Source organism: Pongo abelii, chromosome 23, assembly GCF_028885655.2.
Source record: "Pongo abelii isolate AG06213 chromosome 23, NHGRI_mPonAbe1-v2.0_pri, whole genome shotgun sequence".
In the NCBI taxonomy this organism is placed as follows: Eukaryota; Metazoa; Chordata; class Mammalia; order Primates; family Hominidae; genus Pongo; species Pongo abelii.
Window position 1 is genome coordinate 45,034,834 of NC_085929.1, and position 13,998 is coordinate 45,048,831.

Consider the following 13,998-nt stretch of genomic DNA (forward strand, 5'->3'; position numbering starts at 1 on the left):
AGTACTGCTGAAAATGGTTAAAGTATCGCTTTATTCTATAAAGAACTAGAGAAAAATAGATTCTGGATACCAAGTGATATTTACAATTATGAAGTCATATACACTGTGCAATAAAGTGATTTTTTTTTTTTGAGATGCAGTTTTGCTCTTGTTGTACAAGATGGAGTGCAATGGCATGATCTTGGCTCACTGCAACCTCCGCCTCCTGGGTTCAAGTGGTTCTCCCACCTCAGCCTCCCGAGTAGCTGGGATTACAGGCGCACACCACCACGCCCAGCTAATTTTTTGTATTTTTAGTAGAGATGAGGCTTCACCATGTTGGCCAGGCTGGTCTCGAACTCCTGACCTCAGGTGATCCAACCATCTCGGCCTCCCAAAGTGTTGGGATTACAGGCATGAGCCATTGTGCCCGGTAATAAAGTGATTTGTGATACGGTAATAAAGTGATTTGTGATATATTTGTGTCCACATAAAGACTAATGATTTTTAAATTCTTTTCTTTTATTTTTTCTTTTTTTTTTTTGAGATGGAATCTTGCTCTGTTGCCCAGACAGGAGTACAATGGCACGATCTCGGCTTACTACAACCTCTGCCTCCCAGGTACAAGTGATTCTTCTGCCTCAGCCTCCTGAGTAGCTGAGATTACAGGTGTGCGCCACCACACCCGGCTAATTTCTGCATTTTTAGTAGAGACGGGGTTTCACTATGTTAGTCAGGCTGGTCTCCATCTCCTGACCTCGTGATCTGCCTGCCTCAGCCTGCTAAAGTGCTGGAATTACAGGCGTGAGCCACCGTGCCCGGCCTTGAAATTATTTTCTATTCTACACTCTAACCCTCTTTATGTTAACCACTGTGAAATAAAAAGTAGAATATTGGGGCTTACGTCATAGTTGCTCCTGGATCGGCAGTCATTTGATTGGTCACAAAAACAGCCACGTTATATTCTGCAAGAGATAAAATTTTAAAACTATGAGAAAGGCAATACAGATATTTAAAAGTTCATTGTTTAGATTTCAGAGTTTAGAAATATTGCATCATGAATTTATTTTATAAATAACATCATATTCCTATTTTTCACTGACAACAGAAATTATTTGTTATTATTATTATTATTAAGGTTAGAATAAATATTTTTGGTTTAAAAAAAGAGTTGTAAAGCCGGGCTCAGCGGCTCATGCCTGTAATCCCAGCACTTTGGGAGGCTGAGGTGGGCAGATCACGAGGTCAGGAGCTCGAGACCAGCCTGGCCAACATGGTGAAACCCCGTCTCTACTAAAAATACAAAAAATTGGCTGGGTGTGATGGCAGGCGCCTATAATCCCAGCTACTCAGGGGGCTAAGGAGAAAGAATTGCTTGAACCTGGGAGGCGGAGGTTGCAGTGAGCCGAGATTGCACCACTGCACTCCAGCCTGGGCAACAGAGCGAGACACGATCTCAAAAAAAAAAAAAAAAAAAAAAAAAAAAAAGAGTTGTATTCTCATTAAGGTAATTTTATTTAAAAAAAAAATCGCTGCCTCCTGTGACATTATATTCCAAGCTTCTCTGCAAAGTATACTTGACAAACATAGTCACAGATGCCATTTTATTTTAAAGATATACCTTCTGAGATTTTTTGGAGTCGTGACAACATCTGGGCCAATTTTTGCTGCCGTTCGGCCAACTCCCCACGGCCACTGAAATCCACTCGAAAAAGTGCCATGATTGAATCGATAATCTACACAGGATTAATGTAAAAATAAACATGCATTTGGAAATTGAAGGAAGATGTTATTTGAATAGAGATCAATAGAAGAAAAATATTATGCTAAATAGCTCTGTGAAAGCAATATTTAAAAGCTTGTACCAATAGCTTGAAGATGCCAGCTTCTTCATGGAACTTTGCTGCTACATAATCAAGTAGCTCCATCTGATGTTCACCTGATGGGAAATGCAGTGAAAAAATGTTATAAACGTTGAAAGAAGCAGAGGCTAAGATCATTCATATTCTTGGGAGCCAGGCAAAAGAAATTCCTTGAAGGATTCTCTTAATTATTTATGACTTTATTAAATATTATTGCAGCAGGGCATGGTGGCTCATGCCTATAATCCCAACGCTTTGGGAGGCCGAGGCAGGTGGATCACTTGGGGTTAGGAGTTCAAGACCAGCCTTGCCAACATGGTGAAACCCTGACTCTACTGAAAAATACAAAAATTAGCTGGGTGTGGTGGCGTGTGCCTGTAATCCCAGCGACTTGGGAGGCTGAGGTAGGAGAATCACTTGAAGCCAGGAGTTGGAGGTTGCAGTGAGCCGAGATTGCACCACTGCACTCCAGCCTGAGTGACAGAGCGAGACTCCACCTCAAAAAAAAAAAAAAATTATTGCATATTCTGCCTTAGCATATATACCAAATGCTACATTATCCAAAAAGAATGTTACTCTTAATTTCAAAGACAAAGAATAATAAATAATTTGAGGGCACTTTATTATCTAAGGACTTACCAGATGATAAAATTTATAGACTGAGTACATTAATTTAGAGAATAATAAAATAGAAAAAAAGTATCAAAATGTTGTATCACTCAAGTAGTAAATCAGTGCTGCCAACCTTACACTGACCCAAGCATCCAACTGCATGGGGCTCTTACTAGTATATGCACGTGCATAAAGTACGTTGTCCAGTACTGCATCATGGTCTACATTAAAGCGATCAGCAATGTCCCTAAGGCGATCTGGACGGCTGGAGTATGCCAAGATTAAGGATCCAATAAGTCAATTCTAAAAAAGTTTAGACAACCACTACAAAACATAATATCTTACGTAAATTAACAGAGAAGCCAAACGATGTACCTGTGAAGGTATTCTAGAGGATGCTAGCAACCATTTAAAGTCTATACAAGATTTGTTTATTCATAAGTGCCTCAACTTACCATAGGTAATGATAATGGTCATAGAAATGTGGGGCAGTAATGAATTTAACTATTAAATTATCAAATCTTTACAATAACCTTGGAAACTAGTTTTTATGGCCTATTTTACATTTTACAACGTAAGACACTGGCAAACAGAGATTAGGCAAATGACTTGAGCTTATGCAGCAAATCAGTTACAAGAGAAAAACTAGGAACTAAGCTTTGTGAGTCCTTTTGTTCTCAGATCTATAAAAATAGACCTGTGATAGATAATATCACTGAATTATAATTCAATAACTGCAAAGTGAATTAATTCACTCTCTTCATACCCCTCATTTGCTCAATATGAAATAGTTTATTATATCATTAATCACATGTTGTTAAATGATAAATTTGACTACATGAACCAAAGGGTCAAAAAGGTAACTTCAAGGGCCCAGAAGAGAAATATCGACCAAAGGTTTTTTGTTTGCATAGGTTTTCTTTTTCTTTTCAAATCTTACCTGGAAAGTATATAGAGTTTAAAATCTACTTTCTTCTAAAGGAGTTGTTAGCTTTTTTTTTTGTTTTCTCCTCCTTCAGTCTCCTGAGTAGCTGTGATTACAGGCGCGAGCCATCATACCTAGCTAATTTTTGTATTTTTAGTGGAGACGGGGTTTCACCATGTTGGCCAGGCTGGTTTCAAACTCCTGACCTCAAGTGATCTGCCTGCCTCGGCCTCCCAAAGTGCTAGGATTACAGGCATGAGCCACCATGCCTAGCCAGGAGTTGTTAGCTTTCTGAAATTAGCAAATTCATAGGGAAGCAAACTAAGTGCACCTGCAAAGGTATTCTGGAAGAAGCTAATAATCACTTATACCTATAAACTATAAAGGAGTAATAAACATTTTTTTTAGGTCTTTGGGGATCCCAACAATATGTCTGAAGTAAAATGAGGTAAAATTAAATGCATGTTTGTGACCTTATTTCACTTTGTTTATAGTGTTTACATAACACTGATCCCAGTATAAGTAACTGTAAATCAAGGACCATTTATAATCTTATTTGTGATATTTGCAATTAATTTAATAAATGTTTAGTTGAATTGTCTTTAGGATTTCCCAGCCATTTATATCCTAATGCACTAGATATGTTCTTGTTGTTAGAGCTTTGGTGACAGCCACAAAAATCTTCCATTGCTATTGAGTATACCCAGTAGATGTTTTTGGTGGACAAGTTAGACAGGGAATTGGAAGAGGCAATAAAAACATTTTCATCATGTCGGTTTCTACAAATTCCAGATACTATGTTGTAGCAGGCCAGGTCTTACTAATGTAGGCCTCCATAACAACTGTTTCAGCACTGACTAAGTGGTTAAGTTAAATATTAAAAGCTGAAAGTGCCCTTATACAAAGGCTGGAATGTAACAAAAGCCCACCAAGAGTTTTGCCCAGGTCTTTCCTGGGCCTTGAAGCATGACAAGATAACGAAGAAATTCTTAACAGTACCTGTTTAGGATTAAACAAGTTTTATTGGGGGTCTGAAGAAACTCCCCAGGTCTCCACAAACAAGTTATTGGGGGTCTGAAGGAACTCCCCAAAGCTGCATGATTTAGCAGGAGATAAGATAAGGGTAATCACCCCAGCACCTGGACCCATTTAGATTAAGTAAATTTACTGAGGCTCCAGAGGAAGGTCTTTAGGACTCAGATCTTAGTTATAGATCAAAAGAAGTTAATCACTTATATCTTTTTTAAAAATTTTATTTTATTTTTTTGAGATGGAGTCTCACTCGGTTGCTCAGGCTGGAGTCCAGTGGCGCAATCTTGGCTCACTGCAACCTCTGCCTCCCTGGTTCAAGTGATTCTCTTGCCTGAGCATCCTGAGTAGCTGGGACTACAGGCGTGTGCCACCATGCCCAGCTAATTTTTGTATTTTTAGTAGGGACAAGTTTTCGCCATGTTGGCCAGGATGGTCTTGAACTCCTGACTTCAAGTGATCCACCCACCTTGGCCTCTCAAAGTGACTTATGTCTTTAGATGAATGCACACTTACAATAAACATATAGCTGAGAAGGTATATAAGTTCTGGAAGACTTTGTAATTTTGAGTTGGTTTGGTGTTATTTTCCAGGTCTTCTCCCTGTAACCGGTTACAGAAACAAAAACTCCCTCCTTTCCCAGTTCATTTGCATCTCATTATTGGGCCACAAGAATAAGCAGCCTGATCCTCAGTTTGGTCTGGGAACAATGTGACCAGGGGTGTAAAACTTGGGCTTAAATCCTCAACAAAATACTAGCAAACCAAATTCAACAATACATTAAACAGATCATTCATCATGACCAAGTAGGATTCGTCTCAGGGATGCAAGGATGGTTCAACATACACAAATGAATGTGATATATCTTATCAACAGAATGGACAAAAAACATGATGATTTCAATTGATGCTGAAGAAACATTTGATAAAATTCAACATTCATTTATGATAAAAAAAAAACCCTCAAAAAATTGGGTATAGAGGGAACATAACCCAACATAAAAGCCATATACAACAGACCCACAGCTAGTATCATACTGGATGGGGAAAAACTGAAAGTCTTTCTTCTAAGATCTGGAACAAGTATGCCCACTTTCACCACTGTTATTCAACATAGTACTCAAAGTCCTAGCTAGAGCGATCAGACAAAAGAAATAAATAAAGGTCATCCAGATTGAAAAGGAGGAAGTCAAATTATCCTTGTTTGCTGATAATAAGATCTTATATTTGGAAAAACCCAGACTCCACCAAAAAACTATTAGAACTGATAAACAAATTCAGTAAAGTTGCAGGATACAAAATCAACATACAAAAATCAGCAGCATTTCTAAATACCAACAGGGAATAATTTGAAAAAGAAATTCAAAAATTAATCCCATTTACAATAGCTACGAATAAAATTAAATACCTAGAAATTAACTTAACCAAAGAAGTGAAGGATCTCTACAATGAAAACTATAAAACATTGATGAAATAAATTGAAGAGGACACACAAAAAACAGAAAGATATTGCATGTTCATGAGTTGGAAGAATCAATACTGTTAAAATGTCCATACTACACAAAGCAATCTACAGAGTCAATGCAATTCCTATCAAAATACCAATGACATTCTTCAGAGAAATAGAAAAACAACCCTAAAATTTATATGGAACCACAAAAGACCCAGAATAGCCAGCTATCTTGAGCAAAAAGAACGAAACTAAAGGAATCACATAACCTGACTTCAAATTATACTATAGAGCTATAGTATCCAAAACAGCATGGTATGGGCATAAAAACAGACGCATAGACCAATGGAACAGAATATAAAACCCAGAAACAAATCCACACACCTACAGTGAACTCATTTTTGACAAAGGTGCCAATAACATACATTGGAGAAGGGACAGTCTCTTCAGTAAATGGTGCTGGGAAAATGGGATATCCATATGCAGAAGAATGAAATTAGACCCCTATCTCTCACCATGTACAAAAATCAAATAAAAACGGATTAAAGACTTAAATCTAAGACCTCAAACTATGAAACTACTAAAAGGAAGCATTGGGGAAACTCTATAGGACATTGGACTGGGTAAAGATTTCTTGAGTAATACCACACAAGCACAGTCAACTGTAGGATATAATAAATTCCTCTTCAAAGGTTTTAGCCTGTAAAATTTTTTTTTTTTTTTTTTTTTTTAGACAGAGTCTCGCTCTGTCACCCAGGCTGGAGTGCAATGGCGTGATCTCGGCTCACTGCAAGCTCCACCTCCCGGGTTCACGCCATTCTCCTGCCTCAGTCTCCCGAGTAGCTGGGACTACAGGTGCCCGCCACCACACCCAGCTAATTTTTTGTATTTTTAGTAGAGATGGGGTTTCACCGTGTTAGCCAGGATGGTCTTGATCTCCTGACCTCATGATCCGCCCACCTTGGCCTCCCAAAGTGCTGGGATTACAGGCGTGAGCCACCGTGCCCAGCTGCCTGTAAATTGTTAAGTACAGCGAGTTTTGAGATCCTCTCCAAGGAACCAATGTATCAGTATGTTCAGCTCCCCTGTTCTTTGTTCTCCATTTTAAAGTTTAACTTCCTCCTTCTTGCTTTCTTGCCCCTAGTTTCAGTAAACAACCTTTTCCATCAGTTCTAATCAGTAGTTTACATCTGTTCCCCCGGTCACCTGCTCCATGCTGAGTCTCCCCTGGTCACCTGCTCTGTCCTAAGTCACCCCTGGTCACCTGCTCTGACCTGAGTCACCTTTAGTCACCTGTTCCTAACCATCCTTCCTGCCAAACTACTCACTCCACCACTCCGACTCATACCCCTGCTCTCTTTAAAATAGCCAATCGGAATTAGCTTAGACTGTGCAGTCCAACCCTAGCCAATAGGGGAATGACACAGCAGTAGGGGCTACTTGAGTCAGGAATAAAACCCCCCTCCCCTCCCTTGTTCAGATGTGCTCTCGCCATTGCTCCATCAGTGAGTCGCACCCTTTTATAGAAGTAAAATTGCCTTGCTGAGAAAATATTTGCAAACTATCCATCTGACAAGGGATTAATAACCCGAATATATAAAAAGTTCAAACAACTCTATAGGAAAAAAAATCTAATAATCTTATTTAAAAATGGGCAAAATATCTGAAAAGACATTCCTCAAAAGAAGTGTGAAAGGAAAATATCTTGGGCCTCCAGAATCACTAAGGAAAACTCAAACTGGAAACTGCTTATGGCAAACCTGCCTTTCATTCTATTCAAAGTCACTCCTCTGCTCACTGAGATAGATGCATACCTGATTGCCTCCTTTGGAAAGGATAATCAGAAACTCAAAAGAATGCAACCATTTGTGTCTCACCTATCTGTGACCTGGAAGCCCACTCCTTGCTTTGCTTAGAGTCTTCCTGTCTTTGCTTCAGGTTGTCCTACCTTTCCAGACTGGACCAATGTTCTTTTTACATATACTGATAGATGTCTCATGTCTCCCAAAATGTGTAGAACCAAGCTGTGCCCCAACCACCTTGGGCACACGTCGTCAGGACTTCCTGAGGCTGTGTCACGGATGTATCCCCAACCTTGGCAAAATAAATTTTCTTTTTTCTTTTTGAGACAGAGTCTTGCTCTGTCCCCAGGCTGGAGTGCAGTGGCGCGATCTCAGTGCACTGCAACCTCCAACTCCTGGAATCAAGCGATTCCCCTGCCTCAGCCTCCCGAGTAGCTGGGACTACAGGCATGTGCCACCATGCCTGGCTAATTTTTTTGTTTTTTTTATTTTAGTAGAGACAGAGTTTCACCATGTTGGCCAGGATGGTCTCGATCTCCTGACCTTGTCATCCGCCCGACAAGGCCTCCTAAAGTGCTAGGATTACAGGCATGAGCCACCGCGCCCGGCTGCAAAATAAACTCTCTAAACTAACTGAGACCTGTCTCAGATTCTCTGGGTTCACGGAAGACATACAAATGGCAAATAGCTATATGAAAAGGTGTTCAATGTCACTGATCATCAGAGAAATGCAAATCAAAACTACAATGAAATATCATCTCACCCCAGTTAATATGGCTTTTATACAAAAGACAGGGAATAACAAAACCAGGCATGGTGGCTGATGCCTGTAATCCCAGCACTTTGGGAGGCCCAGGTGGGAGGATCACTAGAGCTCAGGAGTTGGAGACCAGCCTGGGCAACATGGTGAGACCCTATCTCTACCAAAAAAATATAAAAATTAGCTGGGCATGGTGGCACGCACCTGTAGTCCCAGTTACTTGAGAAGCTGAGGTGGGAGGATCACTTGAGTCCTGGATGTTGAGGCAGCAGTGATCCATGATCACGTCACTGCACTCCAGCCTAGGCAACAGAGCGAGACCCTGTCTCAAAAACAAAGCAAAACAATTTTTTTTTTTGAGATGGAGTCTCGCTCTGTCGCCCAGGCAGGACTGCAGTGGCGCTATCATGGCTCACTGCAAGCTCCGCCTCCCGGGTTCACACCATCTCCTGCCTCAGCCTCCCAAGTAGCTGGGACTACAGGTGCCTACCACTGCGCCTGGCTAATTTTTTGTATTTTTAGTAGAGACGGGGTTTCACCGTGTTAGCCAGGATGGTCTCGATCTCTTGACCTCGTGATCCGCCTGCCTTGGCCTCCCAAAGTTCTAGGATTACAGGCGTGAGCCACAGCGGCCGGCCAAAACAATTAAAATGAAAAAACTTGGGCTTATGCTGAAGGGAAGTTCAGATCAATTATAAATATTTATTAAACAATTACCATATGGAATTAATTACCATATTAACCAATTACCAAGGCAAAGCATTATGGAGGATATAAGGAGTCCTAAGACAACCTATGCCCTAGGTAAATTTAAAACATAATTAAGGAGGCAAAATATAAGCATATAAAAAGAAAAATATCAAGAGACAGCAGTATAAGTATGAGACACCGAAAGAATGAGAACATTCCAATGTGGCCCTTGCCACAGTGCCTTGCATCCCCACCCAGCTGTTCTTCTCCACTCTCTCTTGCATATGACTTAGCTGCTAACTATTCCTATTGTTCTTAATAAAATCCAAATTGCAGGCCGGGCATCGTGGCTCACGCCTGTAATCCCAGCACTTTGGGAGGCCAAGGTGGGTGGATCACCTGAGGTCGGGAGTTCGAGACCAGCCTGACCAACATGGAGAAACCCTGTCTCTATTAAAAATACAAAATTAGCCAGGCGTGGTGGCATGCACCTGTAATCGCAGCTACTCGGGAGGCTGAGGCAGGAGAATCGCTTGAAACCGGGAGGCGGAGGTTGTGGTGAGCCGAGATCGCGCCATTGCACTCCAGCCTGGGCAACAAGAGTGAAACTCCATCTCGAAAAAAAAAAATCCAAATTGCCCAAACTGGCTGCTACTCTGCAAGAACAATTCTTCCCTCTCTGAGATAAGAATCATCCTTAATCAATTGTTTCTGAAACCAGCTGAACTCCAGCTGAGCACCCTTGTTAAAGCGCTATACAACATTTCACCCTCCTTCCCCAAGTTAAAAGGCTCTTTCAGAGTCTTCTCATGCCTGGCATTTCTGAAAAGGGACTTCTGCAAACAGTTCTCTGTTTTGTTTTCTAAGTGAGTATTTTAGATAGTAAATTCTATAATAGGTCAAGAAGGACAAGATTTTCTAAATTGAGTAATTAGGGAAGATGAGAAAATGCAGGCCTTGAAATGAGAGCCTTAAATGATTTGTATGATTCAGAAAGACTGTGAGATGGGGATGGAAGGAGCAAATACCCAAGAAGATAGAAATATACCATGCAAAGTTCTCTGTGACCAGACAAATTAACAGCCAAGAGTGAGAGCAAAATAAAGGCACTTTCAGACATACTAAGGTTCAAAGTTTACCACCTGGATTACATTTCTAAAAGAAATACTTAAGTATTACAGCAAAACAAAAATACAGGAAAGAATAACATTTGGGATGCAAGAAACCATAATGAACAAAGAAAACAAAAATATTTATAGTTAAATCTAAATAACTGCTGATGTACAATGTTTTTAGATTTTTTTTTCTTTTGGTAGAGACAGAGTCTTGCTATGTTGCCCAGGCTAATCATGAACTCCTGGCCTCAAATAAGCCTCCTGCCTCAGCCTTCCAAGTAGCTGGGATTTATAGCCACCACACCTGGCTAATTTAAAATTTATTTCATAGAGACACTATGTTGCCCAGGCTGGTCTTGAACTCTTGGCCTCAAGTGATCTTCCTGCCTGGGCCTCCCGAAGTGCTGGGATCACTGGAGTGAGACTAGACAGATGTGCAAATTTTGATAACAAAGTATGTTTACAGGCAATGGGATGGACTAAAACAGATTCATCTCTTTGCCTCTAATAGTGGCAATGGTGAGTACTGAGCTTGGAGAGGCAGGCTGGGGCTTCACTGTGAACAGCCTTACAAACGTGTGTAGGTCTTCTTTGTTATTAAAAAGAATTTCCTCTGAATACCTCCTCAAACTAGTATATTTTTTCTTCCTATTTGTTTTTTGTTTTTTTTTTGAGATGGAGTTTCCTTCTTGTTGCCCAGGCTGGAGTGCAATGGCACAATCTCGGCTCACTGCAACCTCCACCTCCCGGTTCAAGCGATTCTCCTGCCTCAGCCTCCTGAGTAGCTGGGATTACAGGCATGTGCTGCCATGCCCGGCTAATATTGTATTTTTAGTAGAGACAGGGTTTCTCCATGTTGGTCAGGCTGGTCTTGAACTCCTGACCTCAGGTGATCCACCGGCCTCAGCCTCCCAAAGTGCTGGGATTACAGGCGTGAGCCACTGCGCCTAGCCTTCTTCCTTTCATTGGTCAATTTAATACTGCCTCTCTCCCTTGTTTGTTTATATAAAGCTTATATCACCTCACCCTACGGCAAATGTTCGCTTGAACTCCTAATTTTGAACTTATAGTGATCTTTCTCAGGCTGTATCCTCAAAATCCGTGTGTGTGTAACATTGCTGACAACTCTTATCATCTTGAAACTTTCCTTTTGCTTGACTTTTACAACCAGATTTCCTTCTACTTCCTCTGTCTCTGGGTTCCTCATTTTAGTCCTCTTGCTAAATATAAAAATAACTCAAAGTTATTTTCTCAATTCTCCTCTCTTCTCTAAGTTCTCTTTCCCACTTGGTTAATTTGTCCATATTTCTGGGCCTACCCCTTTCTCAAGCTGAATTCAATATTTCCAAGTGCCATCTGGATATCCTCATGTACATCATATTCAATACATTAAAATGAAGGCTGGGTGCAGTGGCTCATGCCTGTAATCCCAGTCCTTTGGGAGGCCAAGGCAGGCAGATCGCTTGAGCCCAGGAGTTGGAGATCAGCCTGGGCAATATGGTGAAACCTGGTCTCTACAAAAGATAAAAAAAAAATTAGCCAGGTGTGGTGGTATGTGTCTGTAGTTCCAGCTACTCAGAAGGCTGAAGTGGGAGGATCACTTGACCCTGGAAGTTCGAGTCTGCAGTGAGTGTAATTAGGCCACTGCACTACAGCCTGGGCAACAGAGCAAGACCCTGTCTCAAAAGAAGAAAAAAATTAGGCTGGGCGCGATGGCTCACGCCTGTAATTCCAGCACTTTGGGAGGCCGAGGTGGGTGGATCACTTGAGGTCAGGAGTTCAAAACCAGCCTGGCCAACATGGCGAAACCCCATCTGTACTAAAAATACAAAAATTAGCCAGGTGTGGTGGTGCATATTTGTAAACTTAGCTACTTGGGAAGCTGAGGTTGCAGTGAGTTGAGACTGCACCACTGCATTCCAGCCTGGGTGATGGAGAAAGACCCTGTCTCAAAAAAAAAAAAAAAAAAAAAAAGAAGTAAAATTAGTACATTAAAATGAAACATCACCTTTTATATGAAACATGATCTTTCCAGTTCTATTGTTAGCATCACGTAACTATTCTAGTATCTAGACAAAAACCTGAGCAGTTTCTCGAACCTGTCTTTCCTTTGTCTACCAAATATAGCCATCAAGTCCTATCAATTTTCCTCTCTAATACTTCTTTTCCTTTTCTTTTTATTCTTATCAGTTCCAACCTAGATCAAGTTCTCATTACTTGCCTAGAATATTGCTAAAGTATCCAGTTTACACCCACTATCTTGTTTCAAAGCCTTTCATGTCTAAGATCCCAATCATCTGTCTAGCCCATATCCTGGAATACCTTACATTTTAATTAAACTGCAATTCTTTGTGTTACCCAAACAGGTTCTGCCTGTTTTCCTTATGAACTTTCACCCTCTTCATACCTTTTCCTTCATTTGGGACCATGACTTTCAGTGAGAGTCAATAATTTCAGCCAGGCGCAGTGGCTCACCCCTGTAATCCCAGCACTGTGGGAGGCTGAGGCAGGCGGATCACCTGAGGTCAGGAGTTCCAGACCAGCCTGGCCAACATGGGAAAACCCCGTCTCTACTAAAAATACAAAAAAATTAGCCAGGTGTGGTGGCACACACCCGTAATCCCAGCTACTCGGTAGGCTGAGGCAGAATTGCTTGAACCCAAGAGATGGAGGTTGCAGTGAGCCGAGATCGCCCCACTGGACTCCAGCCTGGGCAACAGGGTGATTCCGTCTCAAAAAAAAAATACTTTTTCTAACTATTAAGCAAAATCTTTAGAGAAGTAAGAGGATTAAAAATGAAGATGATATAATTTCCTCTCATGTATTTGTTTTGTCTCATAAACCCATATGAAGAAGTGAAACCTCATTAAATAAAAAGTGATTTGAGAACTTGACCAGTAATTGTTTTCCCTTTGGTTTGTCTCATTACTACTGGTTTATGGAATGACTACAAAGATTGTATATCTCAGACAAACTCTTTAGTGGTAACATTCCTATATCACACTATTATGTTAGCAACTTTAAATAAAAAGGTTACAAAGTATTTTCTGTATCAATGAAGATAATCTTTCCTCCTGGGTAGCCACCAGCTCCTGGAAGTTGAGCTGTCACTAGGAAGCAATTAAAAATTTATATTAATAGGAGTGAATAAACTTTGTACAAATGACTATATAAATACACATGGAATCTGCTGTTGCAACTCTTTAGTACATTTTGCAAAGAGTCATGATCCTTTCGTTTCTAAACAACATGTTATATTTTCATATTACTTAAGCAGAGTGAAATTATAAGTATTCTGCCAGCATAGTTGTAATTCAACAAATAATTTCACTATCTTTCACAATGGAAGATATTCATGAAAGTTAGTTCTCCCAGAGTGGAAATAAAATTTAAATATTACTAACTTTCTTTCTTTTTCTTTTCTTTTCTTTTCTTTTTTTTTTTTTTGAGATGAGTCTAGCTCTGTTGTCAGGTTGAAGTGCCGTGGCGCAATCTCGGCTCGCTGCAATCTCCGCCTCCCGGGTTCAAGCAATTCTTCTGCCTCAGCCTCCCAAGTAGCTGGGACTACAGGCACGCACTGCCACGCCCAGCTAATTTTTGTACTTTTAGTAGAGATGGGGTTTCACCATGTTGGCCAGGGTGGTCTTGATCTCCTGACCTTGTGATCTGTCCACCTCAGCCTCCCAAAGTGCTGGGATTACAGGCTTGAGCCACCGCGCCCAACCTACTAACTTTCTTTCTACAAAAAATAGTCACAAATATGGCCGGGCGTGGT

General features: G+C 40.7%; 1 protein-coding gene across 6 annotated transcripts in view; it reads right to left on the reverse strand.

Annotated features, from left to right (window-relative positions):
• DMC1 (DNA meiotic recombinase 1) overlaps nt 1-13,998 on the reverse strand; it is a 51,524-nt gene that overhangs the window by 17,790 nt on the left and 19,736 nt on the right. For 4 of the 6 annotated variants that reach the window (XM_002831130.5, XM_054543457.2, XM_054543456.2 and 1 more), the window contains 5 exons: nt 13,261-13,333; nt 2,627-2,718; nt 1,845-1,918; nt 1,601-1,715; nt 884-944 (listed from right to left, as the gene is read on the reverse strand). In XM_002831130.5, the coding sequence (XP_002831176.3) occupies nt 884-944; nt 1,601-1,715; nt 1,845-1,918; nt 2,627-2,718; nt 13,261-13,333 (415 nt within the window). The remainder of the gene's footprint in view (nt 1-883; nt 945-1,600; nt 1,716-1,844; nt 1,919-2,626; nt 2,719-13,260; nt 13,334-13,998) is intronic. The other 2 variants (XM_024239884.3, XM_063723093.1) reach the window with 1 other exon arrangement.